The sequence below is a fragment of the Ochotona princeps genome, chromosome 11 (assembly GCF_030435755.1).
Source record: "Ochotona princeps isolate mOchPri1 chromosome 11, mOchPri1.hap1, whole genome shotgun sequence".
NCBI classification, from domain to species: domain Eukaryota; kingdom Metazoa; phylum Chordata; class Mammalia; order Lagomorpha; family Ochotonidae; genus Ochotona; species Ochotona princeps.
In genome coordinates, this window is record NC_080842.1 from 31466944 (window position 1) to 31485779 (window position 18836).

The window sequence follows — 18836 nt, forward strand, 5'->3', positions numbered from 1 at the left end:
TTTTATTCGATATACTTTTTACAGTTGCAAATGTGAATGACATCTTATGGTATTTTTCTTTCTGTGCCTTACTTATTTAATTTAGAATAACATTTTCCCCAATTTATGTGTATCGCTCAAATGACATCACTTCAGGTACATTGTCGATGAGCAATAATTTTGAAATTTTCTGAACAGCAGTTTCCAAAGTAGGCTTAAAATATTCAGCTAATCGTGCTATAAATACATGCTCTCATTCAGTCTTTGTTGCTCCATTTATAGAACACTGGCAAAGTAGATTTAGTATAATCAGTAAGAGCCTTAAATTTTTCAGTGTGATAATTGAACATTGGCTTCAATTTTAAGTTACCAACTGCAAAATCTGTTACCAATGGAATCTGCCTGCCCATTGAAACTTTGAAGCCCGACATCACCTTTGCCTTTCTAGTTATGAATCCTCTAGACGACATATTGACAACACTGAAACCTGTTATTTACAACTAGCCGTTTTCATCCATTGTCTTAGCTCCTTGTTCTGAAAAAGATTTTGCAACTTGTATATCACCACTTTGCATATTTATATTATACAGATACCTTTCTTTCTTTAAACTTCATGAATCAGTCTCTGCTAGCTTCAAATCTTACTTGTAGTTCTTTAACTCTCTCAGCTTACTTATAATTGAAGGAAATTGTGGTATTGCTCTGGTTTAGGCTTTAACTTAAAGGATCATTGTGGTTGGTTTGACCTTTTTGCATATTTAGGTATTACTAAAACCCTTTTTAATAGGTTGTTTCTTATTAGTTTTTTTTCCATATTTTATGTTTTTTCTTATTTAAGCATGTTGTTGTTTCTTACTATTTGTGTGTTCACTGAAATAGCACTTTTCATTTCCTTCAAGAGTTTTAACTTTGCATTCACCACTTGTCTAATTGGCCAAAGAAACCTAGCTTTTAGTCTGTCTTAGCTTTCACTAAGCTTATCATTTCTGGCCTTTAAAGTAAATAAATATGCAACTCTTTATTCCACTTGAACAACAAAAATGTCACTGTAAAGTTTGACCCAATATCAGTATTGTTATATCTCTGGGAATAGGAAACCAAGAGACGGAGAAAGCAATAGGGGGAAAAGTGTGTTAATGTAGTAATCAAACACACACACACACACACACACACACACACACACACACACACTTATTATCTGAGCTGATCAGAGCAAAAAGTCAGAAGCAAAAAGTCATGTCATCAGCTGAGCGCTTGATCGAAAGGGAAGCAGCATAACTCTGAACCATTGCCCGTATGTGATGCCAGTGTTGCAGGTGGAGGGTTTACCTGTTGCACCACAGTAATGGTCCTCTCAGCAGCAGTTCTTAATAGTGAAAATCCCCTGGGGGTCAGCACAGTGACTCAGAAGGTTGATCTGCCTTACAGCACTTGCATCCCATGTGGGTACCAGTTCTAGTTCTGGCTGCTCCAGTTCCAAATCAGCTCCCTGCTTATGGACTGGGAAAGCAGTGGAAGATGGCTCAAGTCCTTTGGCTCCTGCACTGACTTGGGAGACCAGAAGGAGGATTTGGATTGGCTTAGCTCTGTCCATCGTGGATTGGCTCCTGGATTTGGATTGGCTTAGCTCTGTCCATCGTGGCCATTTGGGGAGTGAACCAGTGAACAGAAGTCTCTGACTCTCTTCATCTCTGTAAATTTGCCTTTCAAATAAAAATTAAAAAAAAATTAAAAATCCACTGAAAATCCATCATAATCACATGTAGATGTTCAATACATAGACATAATTGACTTAGGAAAGGCTTAAGTATCTCTTTCTCTTTCCCATTAATCAGATGATCATAGTGTGTGAAGGTGGTTGAAAAAGACTATCGAGGGATGAGGCTCTGTCAGCTTTCATGAACCTTCCTGATTATAGGGTCTCTAACTTCTGAGCCATTTCTGCCCATGATGAACTATTAACAGTGTGTCTTGCTATTCGTAAAATCAAAGCATGATTTTTAAAACTCTTCAAATCCATTTCAATATGAGAAAAATCATTGCAGTATGTTGTCAGAAATAGTAACCTGTGACCAAGGTGATGATACATTTTTTTTAGATGAAATCATAGACCAATTTAATTCATTTTGCCAGGGTTTAAATCTGGAATATGCTGGAAATTTTATTGTAATGTAACATTATATTCAAACTGTGGCGTATTTTCCCAGCAGTTAGCTATCTGTAGACACAAAGACTTTCAGATTCAGAGTCAGCTGGCTTCTATCAACTAGGGCCGCTGTTATCTAATTTGCTATTTTACATCTTTCTGCAGTCATATTCTAAAACTTGGTGGCTGTAACAAGTGTAATTTTCTTAGATATAAAGTTGAGGTTCATAGGAGTTTCTATGAAAAGCCAATTACCTTTCACAAAACACTTTTAAGTTAAGTACATTATAGTCTCAATGGTTATATAATCAAGGGTTTTTGATATGCATTTTTGTCCAAAGAAGATGCAACCTTGCTCCTTTCTTTTCCATTTCAGTTTCTTTCTGTTAAATGTCCAGCACTGATGAGAGTATTCAAAACAATAAATTGTATATCTACTTATTTAATTGCAACTCAAAGATAATTCATATCTGCTGATTTTAATGCTAATATGTGATGAGTTCTCAATTAACTTATAAGAACAAAAACACAACACGTATCATAACCAGATATTTGTTAAAACAGTCATTTGCAAATATTAATGAGATGACACTAAGATAATGGTGTGATAATGGAAAATGTGGGTATTAATTAAATATCTGGCATCCAATTTCTATCATTTTATAATAATCTATCATAGATCACTGAATTAATGAATATATTTGAAACAGAAGGAGTTTTGATAACACTACCTTCTGTGTGATTCAAGAGGAAATAGTGACCAGTGTAACATATGTGAGTAATTCTACATAACAATTGAGATGAAGAAAGCCAGTGGGGCCAATTCATATGTGTAACTTCTGCACAACTCATCATTCCCAGGAAGAGCTACTAGAAATTTAAACTTATTGTCTATTCAAAGCAATAAACAGTAAGTAGGATGGAAGCAATTTATTTCTCTTTACATCCAAATTTTGAAAATACAGAATAATTTCTGATAAATTAAGTTTAACTTCCTTTAAGTTCATTATGGAACATATGTTTCTGCTAAGCAATTTTGTGCCTTTTCTTTACTTTTGCTCACATGACAGGCTCAAGAGAGTTATTCTTATTTCCGCTTCACTAATGAGGAAAATGACTATGCTAGGTTATGTGATTTGTTAAACTTGCCAACTACTCAACAGATCATCTGACTTCATGTCCAATAGTAGTATTACAATTTCTTAAAGTTTTTTATTGTGCTTTCCAGAAGCTCTTATGGAGTTTAGCTTCAGAAAGAATTTCATAAGAAAGCAGAAGATAGTAAGTGCAGATAAAATGAAACAAGCTTTCAAAATCATAAGGCATTTAATATCCCAATTTTTCTCTAATAAATATGAGTACTGTATTAATTTATTTAATATTCACATAACAAAATGTCATGATTATCAATGCAAAGCTATAACAAATGTATAATAAACTAATATTTTACTATGGCAAATAAGGACTTTTTATCTTGAATTACATATGATTGAATTGAATAATTCTTCAATTTTAGTAAATATCAGATTAGGAACTAAAGAGTCAATATAGAATTATAGTTTTAGTTTCCTCAGTTTCTATACTTTAGTGAGTATGAAATGATAGCCTGAAATGTGACTAGCATAGCACTCCAACTTCAGCAGTGAAGACTTCTGCATTCTTCTTAGCGTAAAACAAATATTAGTAGTAGCGGAAATATTTTCTTGCAATAATTTACTCTATGATACCTTGCCTCATTAATTTGCTCAGCCATTACAGGTGGCCGAGGAAATAAAATATAATTCAGTACTCCAGCCTTTTCAAAAGTCATACTTTTCGTTGTCTTATCCAGCAGGAGATGCAACACTGTTCATAGTGTTTCTATTCAGTTTGAGTTTGAATTTATTGAATTATAAGACCCAGGCTATGTGGCATAGCACCTTCAAAATAAACTTTTTTTTAAATTATTTATTATTTAACTTCATTAATTACATTGTATTATGTGACACAGTTACATAGATACTTGGGTTCTCCCACCCCTCCCCAAACCCTCCCACCATGGTGGATTCCTCCACCTTGTTGCATAACCACAGCTCAAGTTCAGTTGAGATTCCCCCATTGCAAGCGTATACCAAACATAGAGTCCAGCATCTTATTGTCCAGTCAAGTTCAACGGCTTCTTAGGTATACCCTCTCTGGTCTGAAGACAGAGCCAGCAGAGTATCATCCCAGTCAATTGAAAGCTCCAACATACCATCAGCAAAAATTTACATCATTATAGAATTAATTGACATAGTAATGAGTAACCAATATGTTAAAAGTAAATGTGAGTTCCCAGCCACCTCTGTGACCACCTCACCTATACTTCAATTTAGTTTATACACAACATATAACATTCAAAAAAATTCCAGGAGATAAGCAATGAAAAATAAACCACAGACTTTAAGGCTTTGAGCATGGTTACTCCCTCCTGGACCTAGCTGTTGCTTTTAGTTCACTTAATTGAGTAGCCTTGGGGGTTCACAGCAGCAAATAAGGAAAATCTCAATGAAAAGCACTTTTCTTCCCTGAAGGAGTTTATTAATGGATTTCTTCACTTTTGAGGTAGTTTTAATGAATCTCTGGAGCCACTCTTAAGAGGAAGCTCACTTCGAATACTTTCTTAAATCCAAGAAGTGTTCATTTTTAATTTCTCCAAACATAAACTAAAATCTAATATTTTTATTATGTGTAATCCTGTTCAGGTTGAAAGTATTTTGATAGTAGGTGTGGCAGTCGTGATAATATTATTCATAATAAACTAGTTAGAATTTTGTCAAGATTTCTCATTTGTCAACCTATGCAAAAAATATTTTCTTATGTTATAATGTCAGACAACACGAGAGATCAGTTTAGAATTGTTCTCAATTTACAGAGGCAGAAACACAACCAAGAAGGGCAGAGTAGACTCAGCAAGCTCTAATGCCTGTGCATTTAACTAGTGTGGCATAAGGCCACTTTGATTGCAAAATGAGCAGGACATTTGGGGAAGGGACCACCCTGTCATGCCATTACTTCTTAAATACAAAAGATTTCTGTCTCTAATATGTATTAGAACTAAATGGCAAAACATTAAAATCATTGCATCATATCCTTGTATATCGTACTAGTGTGAAACATTCCTTGATATTGCCATTCTATATGCTTATCACTGCTTTGGGAATAACCAAGTTTTGTCGTCTTGACTGGCTGTTCAAGGAGTGAAGTAATGGGATAGGCAGGGCTTTGGGAATTATGAGCTGGTCTCACACTGATGGGTGAACTTCAGGTAGTGAGGTGCTTCACTTTCTAAATTCCAAGATGGTAAGGAGAGGAAGATAATGTAAGAAACGCCATCCCTTCTGTCAAGCAGACAGTAAAATGTATCTACATGCAGTCAGCGTGTTTGAAGATCAAATGTGGTCTGCTTTACCAAATGGGGTTTGCTTTTAACTCATGTGTTGCTTTTTTTTTTTTTATTTGAAAGGCGGAGAGAGAAATCTTCCATTTGCTGTTTCACTTCCCAAAGGCCTGCAAGCAATTAGTTCAGAACTCCATGCAGGTCTCCCAAACCTGTACTTTCTGGCTGTACATAGAAAAAAGCTGGATGGGAATGCAGAAAACTTTGGACTTGATGCAATCACTCCTTTGTGGGATGTGAGCATAATCAATATTCAAATTTTGTTAAGATTTCCAGACCAAATTTTGTATCATTTTGGATTTATATAATTTACACATGTCTGCTTAATCTGTTTAAAGACATTTTTGGCACAGATTTTCAGGCATGAAATTCTTAAGCTGTTGGCACTGAGAGAAGCAGATCATATTTGAGATAAGGTGAAGCGATGTTATTAGAAAGCATGCATTTGATTGTATTCTGAGTTTCTGAAGCCTGGGGGCATTTGCAGCTTCAGGAGGGTTTCATTTCACATGTAATCGGCTTTATCATGTTCTCACTTTGTTATATGCATTCCTTCTGTCACTAATCGCAATAATCTCCGTCAAACACAGCGTTACTGCCACAAAGGTGCAGAACTCATACAGCTGACTCATGACTTCAAAAGTACTATTTATTATCTGTTACTAAAGTTATTAAAATATGTTTCACTTATTTCAGATTTCATCATATCATGGGATAAAATCTAACTTACCATAAAGAAATGAATTGGATGGAGCAAGAGATTTGTTTTATTCAGCACATTTATTATAGAATATGACTATTATGACAAAATAACTACATGAAGTGTTAATGTTGAGCCAGTGCACACTAGATTTTGTATTCATGTCTTCTGGAAGGGTACTTTTAAAATTTCAAGTCAATAAATATCTATAAACGTTTAGCTTTGGTGTTCAAAGATGATATGTTAGACATTTTATTATCATTCATCCACTGCTATTTGCATCTGTATGTCTTTTTGTTCAACATTTATGCCGTGCTTGAATTTTAAAAACGCTGAAGCTTAATGTCTCACTCAACTGTATTAAAAATACATGAAACCTTCTAATAAATTTACAAATGTTCAAGATTTTTCTGAAATTTTTCAATTTTGTTTTCAAAATTAAAATTATAGATTGCTATGTTTTCATGGAAGAAGTAGATGTAAGGTGCTAAGTTGTGAGGTTCACACACACTTGCTAAAAAGAAGTACTTTTGATATTATTACATATCGATTTGATTTGAGAGTCAACATATTGATAATGTTATTCAAAAGCATGATTAAATGACTTAAGCATGGAAAATGCAAGTGTAGTTCATTGGCAATATGAATTTATTGACAAAATTGTAACTGATTCATGTTTCCCTGTAAAATCTTATAGAATCTTTTGTAACCATACATATGTTTTCTGAAATTTAAAATTCTGTGGGAGAGATCGTAAGAAAAGTACACGAATAACTGGTATTCAACTATAATGGGTTAGTTTTCCTTTATTCATTAGAATCTCTGCCAAAATGAAAATTTTCAAACAGTTTTTCACTTCATTGATTATGTCCACGTTTGTATGTTTTACCAGACTGACACTGCTTATCATGCTGTTTTGATTTATGTACTATTGAGGTAATATCCTAGCATGTGTTGAGTTTCCCGTATCAAACACGATGTTGTTCTTTCCATAGCTCGTGTTTTCACTTCCTGTCTTTTCTGTTTCAGTTTATTATGCTGACATACCTTTTCATGCTGGCCTGGCTGGGAGTGACGGCTTTCACCTCTCTGCCAGTTTACATGTACTTCAACCTGTGGACCATCTGCAAAAACACTACGTTAGTAGAAGGAGCCAATCTGTGCCTGGACCTTCGTCAGTTTGGTACGTACACATCGAATTTCGAGCTGAAAAACGTAACTGTTATTTTACCTAATAGCCATTTCTAAAATATCACATATCCTTTTAGAATTAATACTACTTCTACTGTGGACATCTATTCATCAGAATATTTACTTTTAAGATATTCATTTTTAAATTTAAGTAAGCAAGAATTCAGGAGTGGATGGAAGTTGGTCTTTTGGTGGATGTATAGATATTTAGATGTATTTGAACAGACTGTCAAATTGCTTTTCTTAGTAGTGGCAGGATATAACTGTGGCTTATCTTTCCTGGTTCCTTGCTATTTTCCAAATTCATGTGATGACTGCATTCACTTTCAGTCTCCCATAACAAACTACACAGACTGCTTCATGTGAAGTTCCCTTAGGAAAGATGGATGACAACAAAAATCTGACCATTGAAGAACAATAAAATCAAAGAATGCTAAATAAATGAGCAGTTCTCCTTGGTTATGTTTAATTAGAGCTGAAACCTCGTGCAGTAGTAAAGATTGTTCGCATGTACATGAGGTTGCCATGTAAAACTCGAAGTACTTCATACATATTAAATTGTTTAATTCTTTGAAGTATATAATGTGGACTGACTTCACTGCTTTTCTAGATGACAAAGCTGAGCCACAGTTAGTAAAACTGGTTTGTCTAGAGTTATTAGCTAACTGACAGAGCTATGAATCAAACTCGAGAGAGTGAGCAGACAGGGAAAGAAGTCCAAAATTAGCGTGTAAAGTTAGAGTGCAAACGTAGGTAGTTTTTTGAGATTCTAGTTGTTAATTTCAAAAATATGACAGTCATATAATATATAAAAACATAGTAAATTACATTTGCAAACAGGCTTTTTTCGCTAAGCATGAATTAAAAGCACAACTATTAATATCTAGGAATATTAAATATGTTTTTCTAATTTTTTTCTAATGAGGTGTTCTTGTACTTTAAAAAAGCAGGGAACACTTTACTGAAGGGTGTCCAAAGGCCCTGTAGCTCTAGGGGTGTGTTATAGGTATTGAGTACAGTATAGTTCCTCTGTAGTCAACTGTGTGTTCCAATACAGTGGTCCACCTGGCATCTTAATAGATGGAGTTCTAAGGCCTCCTGTAGTACTACCCACTTGAAAGGCAGGATGATATGTTTCATGGATGAAGTTCTTAGCAAGAAAGGAATACACACATTTCTTCTATTGGGGAAGTTTTAATTCTTACAATTAAGTTCTTTGTAAACACAGGGGAAGGAAACCCCAGCAATGGCTGTTGGTAGAAGTCACCCCTGAACAGCTACTTTAAAACCTTTGCCTCTCAATGACCACTTTGGTTGTGAAGTGAATTTCACTGATTGTAATGCTTTCTGTGGCAGCTAAGGTGGTAGTACATACAATTTAGTAACTCCAGGAAAGTACTTCTTAAATGTTACCTAAATTTAGTTTCTAAAGAAAAGGGAATATTTCCTGCTTTTATTAAAATAAAATGTCTGTTACTTTTCAATCTACTCAAATTCTCATAGAAACAAAACTAACCTAATTTTACTTCAGATATTGAGCTATGTATTGCTCAGGGTATATGATCCTCTATAATATTAAGCATAGAATATGTCTTACAGTGATAGAATTTTATAAATAGACTTCATTAATCACCAAATCAGACTTTTGATCTAAAAATAATGGGATTCTAAGAGGTAAAGTAATTTTCCAGGGGGATGACTATCTATTAGGCCATGCTACTATTAAAAGGTGAGTGTTCTGAATCTTGGTGTAATCATTTCTCACATAAAATTTTTCAGGAGAAGGATTTTTTTAAACCATAATCTTAAGTAAAACAATATTATATTTAGTAGATACTGTATTGGTCTGTCACATTTGAACACATCTGATATCCCATGTCCTAAGAATGTTTAACTTTAGCTGTCAAAGAGGAGTTAAGGTTGAAGGTGGAATCAAGGTTGTTAGTATACTGACCTTAAAATAAGAAGATTATCCTGGATCAGCCAAATGCATTAGTTATAAAAGGTCTCGGCGTGGCCTAGCGGCTAGAGTCCTTGCCTTGGGGGTCCCGGCAGCTCCACTTCCCATCCAGCTCCCTGCTTGTGGCCTGGGAAAGCAGTTGAGGACGGCCCAATGCATTGGGACCCTGCACCCGCGTGAGAGACCCGGAGGAGGTTCCTGGTTCCTGGCTTCGGATCGGCGTGCATCGGCCCGTTGAGGCTCACTTGGGGAGTGAATCATCAGACGGAGGATCTTCCTCTCTGTCTCTCCTCCTCTGTGTATATCTGGCTGTAATAAAAAATGAATTAATCTTTAAAAAGAAAAAAGTAGTAGAATCAGAGGCCTTTGGGAAGCTGGGTGTGGCTTCTCCCCTTATCTTCACCCTCCCCAAGAGGCAGGAAGGGAAAGAAAAGAGAATGTGGAAACAATGGTCTCACCCACTTTCCTGTCGCCTTTGACCCTTTGCACCTTAATCATCTATGTAAAAATTACCAAAACAAATTTCTTTTAAATTATAGAAAAGTCAGAGGGAAAGTAGCCAGTCAAAAAAAAGGGACAGGAAGATGCACTGTTGCTGGCTTAAAGTATTAAACATGAATGTAAAATTTAAACTGCTTACTGTTTACAACACAGCTTTCAAGGTTTCTGGAAGGATATTCAGTCATTAAAAAGAAGGGATTCTACCATTTGCAACAAAATGATCCCAACTAGAGCCCATTATGCTCAGTGAAATATGTCAATCCCCAAAAGACAAATATTCTGTGTTCTGCTGATATAAGTCAATATTCATGCAAAATACAAGATCAATAGATATATTGGTAAATATACATACACATATATTCACCTAGAGGAACTGTATAATGAAGACTAGCATACTGAGAAGTGAAGATACATTGCAGTATGCATCTCCCGAATAAAAAGAGGACTCCCAATGAATCTGTTAAATATACCCTAACAATTAGACACTAGATTTTCCACCATTGCCAATACCTATAATGCCATGATACACTTAAAATAGCAGAATATTGGACTTGTGACTGTTGCTAAAGGACTTTGTAACAAGGTGGGGGATAATGGAGGGGAGGGAGATTGGGGAAGGACGAAAGGTAGGTGAAAGGGAGGAATCCCCATACCTATAAAACCTAATCTTGGAAAATAATAATTTTAAAAAAACATGTTCTTAAAATGTCTTCCTTTATGTTGCAAAGTTGTCTCATTAGCATATAAATGGCATATTTTATCTTAGAAGAAATTAAAGCCCTTAAGCTACATAATGGCAACTGTTACTATGTAATGGCTATTAAGCGTGTTTCATAGAGGTATGAATCTCAATATCCATTCAAATGCACTTAGTGAACAGATGATTTCATATAGATCCGGAGAAAAGCTCAGGAATCAGCTGATAAGTATGAAGAATTCAAAGGTAGCTTATCGTATTAGTATTGTCTGTATTTTTAAATGTTCCATAAAATCACTTGCATTTTTAATGTTTTATTGTAACATCTTGAGCTTGCATGGAAAATAGACGCACAGAGCATTTAAAGGAAATTTGTCATTTTTTTCTGTGTGGCATTGTTAATTACTATATTCATGTCTGCCATATAATTCAAGGATGCATTGGTAAAGCAGTTACTGCTTTCTTGTCTAGGCTATTCCTTTGTGTATGAGTCACTGTTACATGACAAGTCAGAGGGAAGTTAAAATTCTAGGTTAAATTAAGATTTCTAGGCAATTGAGCAAATAGAATTGTGAGCTAAGAAAATGAATAAGCGAACAGATTTCAGGTAAAAGGTATAGGTTGACTATGCAGGTTTTGGAGTGTTTAATAATATTTAAATAAGCAGCATTGGATAATGCCAGCAAGGAAGATAGATGGCTGAGGTCTCTAGCTTCTAACTTGGAAAGAAGCAATTAGACAAGGAAGTTAGAAGCAGGAGCCAAAAAGATTAGACATTTGGGAACAGAAGCACTGAGAAAATGAGTCCATGTAGGAAGATGAGTAATACGTGCTCTCCAATACTGCTGACCACATGAGAGGGACCATACCTGATGCACTTTAAAGCCAAGGAAGTGCAAATATGTGCTTATTTATTAAAGCAAGCTTAAAAAGCTGAACATGCCCAAGATTAGATATCAGAGTGCCCACAACATTTAACCTTTTTGTTCATGTGTATGTTTTGCACTATGGTAATTCTCAAAACAAAATTTAACAGCTATTATAGAATGGATTTGAGCAGTCTTCTCTAAAAATGAAATCTAGAACTATAACAATGAATCACCAGTTTTCTTGTTTGAAAGAATGCATTGCTCCTGGCTTATATAATAGCTCTGGGCTAGTTTTAGACTTTCTGATAATTCTGTTGACTCTGATATACTTGAACCTTGAAGGAATTGGAGAAAGGATTAATATGAGATCAGTCACAACATTAAATTCCTTTCCACTTACAGTATTTTTTCCAATATTAGCTGAAGAGAAAGTGCCCCTTTGGGCAGTGTGTTTTAATAGACTAACAGAAGCATTGTACTAGCCGAACAAATGAAGATCTTATCTTCAGCCAGCTGGGGCATAGTTATCAAAATAATTGTGATGACTACACCATCGCTTTAATGAATCAGATCAGTGAATTATCTATAATTGCATGTGAGAAAATTCGGGTGACTAGATTCAGTTGATGTCAGATGTTTTAAAAATATTATATAATGCTTAAGGGCCAAAGTATTGTGCACCTTTGGAATTCATGATTCTACGTACAATCATATAGAACGAAAATGATGGATTTTTTTCCCATTAAAATACAACATAAAATATGTCTGGCTTAGATTTGATTGTCAAAATGTTTCTCTTTTTCTGTGTTCATGAAAATATTTATAATGCAAAACCAATTTTCTACATAATGTAGGGATTGTGACAATTGGAGAAGAAAAGAAAATTTGCACTGTCTCTGAGAATTTCTTGAGGATGTGTGAATCTACTGAGGTGAGTGTTTCCACAGCTTTTAATTTTATCAGACATTTTAGTAACTTACTTTTTTTACTTGCTATATAGAACGTAAGAATCTAGATTGAAGTTCCTCTATTTTTTTCAGATGTATTTTTAAAGAAAGTGATACTTTTCAGAGGATGTAGAGAATAAATACAAATGCAATGGAAAATTATGACATTATATTTCAATAAAATGATACAAAATATTTGAAATTTTCAAGAAAATAATTTTAATTAGCATTGAAAAATTCAATTGTATTAAAATTAAATTTCAATTATATAGCTTATTGTTGTAATGTTACAATAGGTCATCATCAATCACAATGTCCTCACGATAATGAAATTATATTAAAATTTTGAATTTGAAAGGATTTAAATAATTTGCAGTTGGGAAGACACTGTGATGATTCTTTTCTGTGAAGTGATCCCAGGCTCACTTTTTTTAAACATGGCAACACCTTGTTTGTGAGACTGTCACTCCTAACCTTTCTCCGTGAGGTTCTGACACATGTTTTGCTTCTCTTTGGTTTACATTACAGCTGAACTTGACTTTCCACTTGTTTATTGTGGCACTTGCTGGTGCTGGGGCAGCAGTCATTGCTATGGTAAGACACCTTCAATTTACATTGCAAAACAGTTGACTTGAGGTAATAACAACTTTTAATGTCTGAAATCCTTATGAAGTACATTTAATTTATCTGCCACAAATAAAGAAAGGGAGGAGTAATTGGAAAGTAAAAAAATTAAATTGTCATTAGCAAAGAAATAGTATTTTGCAGTTGATTAAAATACTCAACAATAACAGCGACAAAGTTAATTAATTAGAATTTTACATGTAAGATTATCATTTACATGAAATTTCTAAGCATAGATATGTATCCCATTTCATTTTTCAAAAAAATCTAATCAATTTCTGATATATATTATTACTGATTTCCTGTTTAAGTAGGAGCATAAATAGGAACTATATATATGGCTCATTAGAAAGAAGCAATTTATTTTTCCTAAAATAAATTTTATTAGTTCAAACTCATGCCTTATATATCCAGTTTGCTTGAGATATGTTAAGTCCTTAATATCTCATATAGTTTTTAGGTTTTTATTGAGTTTGAGGGAATCGAACAGCAGTTGTCTCTCTCTCTTTTATTTTTTTTTTGTAACTTATTCCAGTAATAAGTTGTAGTTTGTTTACTGAAGGGCAGATATTAACAATAAGCATGCTTTCTGAGTAGCATTAACAGCTTTTGTAGTTAAGATCTTTAGTTTTTATTTCTGTATCATATCTAATAAGTAGTGTAGAATGCTAGAAGTTTCCGGGTAAATGCACAGCTATTATTGTTCATAGTATATATAAATAATTATTTATAATATATTATTTGTATATATTTATACATATAATTATTATATATTATTATATATTTATAATATATTATGAATACATACATACACACATATAATATTGTATTATATATATTATTTCATATATTGTCAAAGTAGCACTTTTCAAAAAAGTTTCTTTTATCAAGGGCTAAGAATTGGAATGATGAGACAATACTAACACAATAACAAACCCAATCAAAACAGTGATTTTTTTCTTCATGTACATTTTTGTTTTTAATTTGGTTATTTTATTAAAAAGTATTGCTAAAATATACAGCAGAACTGACTCTATGCCACTGTGACAGTGAGTTTTAAACTGTTTTGTTAATTATAACTGAAGCTCAATGTTTTAGCTGTGGTGATTATAAACCTCTACATGAGAATTTTATTTCAGAATGTGAAATGCTTAATAAGATCATGTTGACTAATTAAATGGAGGGATCAAAATAGAACATGAAGCAAAAGCCTGGTATTCTTAAATTAATGCTTAAATATCCCCTGGGGAACTATTGCCATGTTCTGGCCAGTGGTGAACCTAGCATTCAGTCCCAGGCAGCCGAGCCCGACTGTGAGACCAGAAACGTGGATGTCTGTCCGAATGCACATAACAAGCCAGTAGATATTTTAGTGACATGCATACAGTTCCTGAACAAAAGCACTCCTGGGTTTCTCTTCAGTAGTTCATGGATTCATATTTAATGATTAAGGACTGTATTTTCTCAGGTAGAAAGAGTAAAGTTTTTGATAATCTCAATTTCCATTTCACTGAGAGGCACCATCCACTTGACAAGCACTTTTTACAGCACTTGTTATCTTTTTTTTTCTTTTCTTTTAATTAATTATTTTGCATTATGTGACAGTTTCATAGGCTCTGGGAATCCCCCCACCCCTCCCCACGCCCCTCCCTCCTGGTGGATTCCTCCACCTTGATGCAGTATTACAGTTCAAATTCAATCAAGATTCTTTCCTTGCAAACGTATACCAAGCATAGAGTCCAGCTACTTATTGTCCAGATGGGTTGAACAGTTTCTTGGGGAGACCATTTCTGGTCCAAAGTTAGAGCTGGTAGAATATCATCCCAGTCAATTAAGAGTCCCAATATAACATCAACAGCAATTTGCAACATTATGGAATCTTTTTAAAAATCTATTCATTTTACTTATTTGAAAGACAGAGGGGGCAGCACTGACTCACTCCCCAAATACATGTAATAGCAGGGCTGGGAAGCCAGGAGCAAATCACTCAGTCCCCATTTCCAACAAAGGTGACATGGAGCCCACTACTTGTTGGACCACTTGCTGTCTCCCGAGATGAGCATTCATTGTAAGGAAGCTGGATTTGGGAGTGAAGCCAAACGTGATCCTAGGCACTCCAGTGTGATAACTCTGTCAGATTACTCCCTTGCACTTGATATCTAAGTAAGAAAATACTGCATCTGTTTCAATGTGTGGATAAAGCCTTGCTCATATATTCATATGAATATAGTCAATAAGCAATCACTGTGTAAATGGTATAGTGTTAAAGACTATAAAGTAGCTTAAATTTTTCATTAAAAAACAGTGTATAGCTAAGAATATTAATTTAAAATAACTTACAAAAATATGCGTGTTTTTCCTGTGTTCTTATATTAACATTATGTTTTGCATTATCTGTTAAATACTTGACCATTCCACAATATTCACTATTTAGAATTGGCTTGTCATTTTTTATACCTGTCTATAATTTTCTAGGATCATTCTGCATCTTCGTTCAAAATACTCCTCACTAATTATCCAAATAGTAATGTTCTACTTATTTATTAGATAAAAAAAATGCCCGCCGTTTAAAACTCAGAGGAACTGTGTGCTGAGTTTCTCTCCAAGTCATCCATCAAAGTCCATAAGAAAAGAAAACAAAGGTTACAATGCTGAGTCAGTTCAATCAATAATTTCATTATTAGATATAAACTGAAATCTTCCTGTTTTAGCATAGCACTATTCCTATGACTGTCAGTGTATATAAATATATATTAAATCCATGCAGCACAGTGCTTTCTGTCCTGTAATTATAGCATGAAGGAGATTGAAAACTCATTGTATATATATAAAAAAAAGGATAATTAAATTAATTGGCTCATTTTGGGATTTCCAAGATTTCTCTTTGAACTGCGCAGTAACAAATCCCCTAATTCATTCAACTAAGTTTCATGCAAATTATACAAGAGAATTTGTGACAATGGACTATGAAATATAGATACAGTAGTGTGCATAGTCTTAAGATTTGGGTAAATGAAGGCAGAATGGGCAGGAAGTCTCACACTACAAATCAGTCCTGGGTTACTTCACATTTGAAAAATAAGGAGAAAAATATCTGAAGAAAGGGTGCTGCAAACATGGTTCAGTTGGAGGAACAAGAAATATATTTTACTTACATGTTCCTATTATCACAGAATTTTTGGCTTTTGTTTTGTATCTGGATGTTTCCCATATAACTATATGCTTTGACTATTTCTTTCATGATATTAATATGTAATGAATGCACTGAACCGGTGTCCAGCATAAATTGTGTTTGTCTTTAATTAGGTGCACTACCTTATGGTTCTGTCTGCCAACTGGGCCTACGTGAAAGATGCCTGTCGGATGCAGAAGTACGAGGACATCAAGTCCAAGGAGGAGCAAGAACTTCATGACATCCATTCCACTCGCTCCAAAGAGCGGCTCAACGCGTACACATAAACACATGGCCCTGGTCTTTGTACCGTTTAAACGCATTGGTGTTTAACTAAGGGCCATCCAACCATCTAATTTGGGGGGGAAAAAAAAGAGTGCTTCTCATCAATGATGTGTAGGGTGACCTATGAATCACCTGAATACAATTCTTTGTTGTCTAGCACTTAATTTCCTAATCTGTTAAATTGGTATTATCCGATCTCTTCTGCAAGCTCCTATCCAGCCTTTGTTTGTTTGTTTTGAAATTCTGAAACTCATTTAACAGTTCTGTACGATCAAAAACACTAACATTGTCAATTGATTTTGTTTTTTAACCAGTTCCATGTGTTATACATAACACCTTTTTCATGATTTCCTATGCTTTGAAATGAAAATAGCTTTTTATACTTTTTAGTTTTGATTTCGGTAACTAGGTTAACTACAGGTAATCTTCAAAGGGACCATTGTATATTCTGAATAGCAAAGATGCCATCATAATAACTCTTGTTAAAATAAGGAAATTTTGTTTGGAGATAAGTGGCCATATTATTAAAGGCCCTGGCTAATGTTTTCATCAATTTAAGGTGCAATTTCTAAATTTATAAGAGTAGGTTTAAAAAAGTGCTTCTTATCTTTGTTAACATTGTATTTTTTCTTGATGTACTTAAGAGGTATGTCTCTCTGATTAATCATATTTATGTTGTGAGCATGTAGAAACAGTTTTGCTAATGCATGGCTAGTTGCCTTGATAAGATTGTGACACCAGGCTTAACTTTTAAAGATTAGTATAGAGACAAATTTAATGGAAATAATTACTGTGAACTACTGGAGAATGATCTTGTGATTTAAGCAGTGGCTGGATTGGAACTTTTAATATGCTAATGTGGAAAATAATTACCTTTATGAAGGTGGTATCTTAAAAATAAGCACACTAATCCCTCAGAAACTGTTTTACCTACTTTAATGGATTGCACCTCTGTAAACTATTGCTAAAATGTGTATGATATATTTGAAAAGGCTTTCATTAATATAATAGCTTGCTTGCAGCTTTCCAATTTATGTTGGTTTACCTGTAGTGTTTTCTAAAGTATGGTCAGAGGCCACTATAGAATGTATTGTTTGGAAGTGTAGTGAGATATTTGTGTTTTTATTTCCAGTAAGTCATTTTAACTGAACGTTCATTCATAGTCATTTATATAACATACCTGTATCAAAGAAATTTTAAAAAACAATCAGTATTACTGGACCAAATTCGATGTTTGTTTTAGCCTTGACTCTTCTTTTGATTATTTCTAATGCTACAAGAATGCTGTAAAGTGTCTTTTAAGATGATATAGCCTGACGAGACATTTTTGTCAGTGTATAAATCTAGGTAGTATTGTGCACTGACTTGACCATTGTGAACTCCTTTCTCAGTGTAAGTGCATTTCTAATAAAATTTATTGAGTGAAACAATCTTTGTACAACTACTAATCATGCATCATCAGTACTTTTACAAGTTCTTGTAGTAGGTAGGGGGATATTATTAGAGTTATCTGTGGCATGAGTATGCATTCTGTAGTATTAATTTGCAGGGTTTTTTTTTACACTGAGATTATCTTACTGGTTCAACATTTTTTTCTGATATATGCAGTATTACAGATATTCAGCAAAAGTATTAATGGGCTCTTTAAATTCTATATTATAGTGTTTCAGTTCTGTGTCTGCAGTTTGTGATGATTTTTAAAGCTGTCTCCTAAATTTATGTAATGATGTTGACAATTTGATTTCTAGTATTAGAGTTTGTATTTTCACAGAGTGCTTTGTAGCAGGCATTGCAATTAATCTGTTTTGTACATATTTGTGCCAACAGCTTGATGGTGGCGTTTTTGAAATGTAGAACAAAGTGCTTGCAAAATGTAATAAATATACTTGTGTACTTTGTGTACTTATTATTAGTTTCTGCAGTGATTGTTGTGTTTTAAAATTTGTTTTGTTTATTTCTCTTTCTTATATGTGTTTATTCTTTTTGGATGAGGTAGGCATAATCTATTAGGAGTACAGTTTCAGTCAGCGTGCCTAACACTTCAGGATTCAATGGAACTAATGTTCATAGATGATTAGTGTGGAGTTTAACATGTGGGAAAGAGGGAAGGACTTTGGAGTGCATCTCATTTAGAACATGGTAACTTTCCTCATGTCTCCTGTGTTGCAGTTGGCTTCTGTTGTTTCACAATATACATTTGTGCTTTGGTGCTTCACAAACTAATAGGAAAGACTAACAGTACTCAAAAGAAAAGGGATTTCTTGGTTTGCCTCAAAACACTCAGGTGAGAAGACTATAATGAATAAGTTGTTTTCTAGACTTTTGGTTTGTTTGGGATATAATTTCT

The 18836-nt window shown here is 34.2% G+C and overlaps 1 protein-coding gene across 2 annotated transcripts in view; it reads left to right on the forward strand.

The window, feature by feature from the left end:
* GPM6A (glycoprotein M6A) overlaps nt 1-18401 on the forward strand; it is a 242002-nt gene extending 223601 nt beyond the window's left edge. For both annotated transcript variants that reach the window (XM_012931424.2, XM_004579032.3), the window contains exons 4-7: nt 7273-7426; nt 12316-12392; nt 12937-13002; nt 16339-18401. In XM_012931424.2, the coding sequence (XP_012786878.1) occupies nt 7273-7426; nt 12316-12392; nt 12937-13002; nt 16339-16491 (450 nt within the window). In that variant the 3' untranslated portion in view covers nt 16492-18401. The remainder of the gene's footprint in view (nt 1-7272; nt 7427-12315; nt 12393-12936; nt 13003-16338) is intronic.
* Nucleotides 18402-18836: the final 435 nt, after the last annotated feature.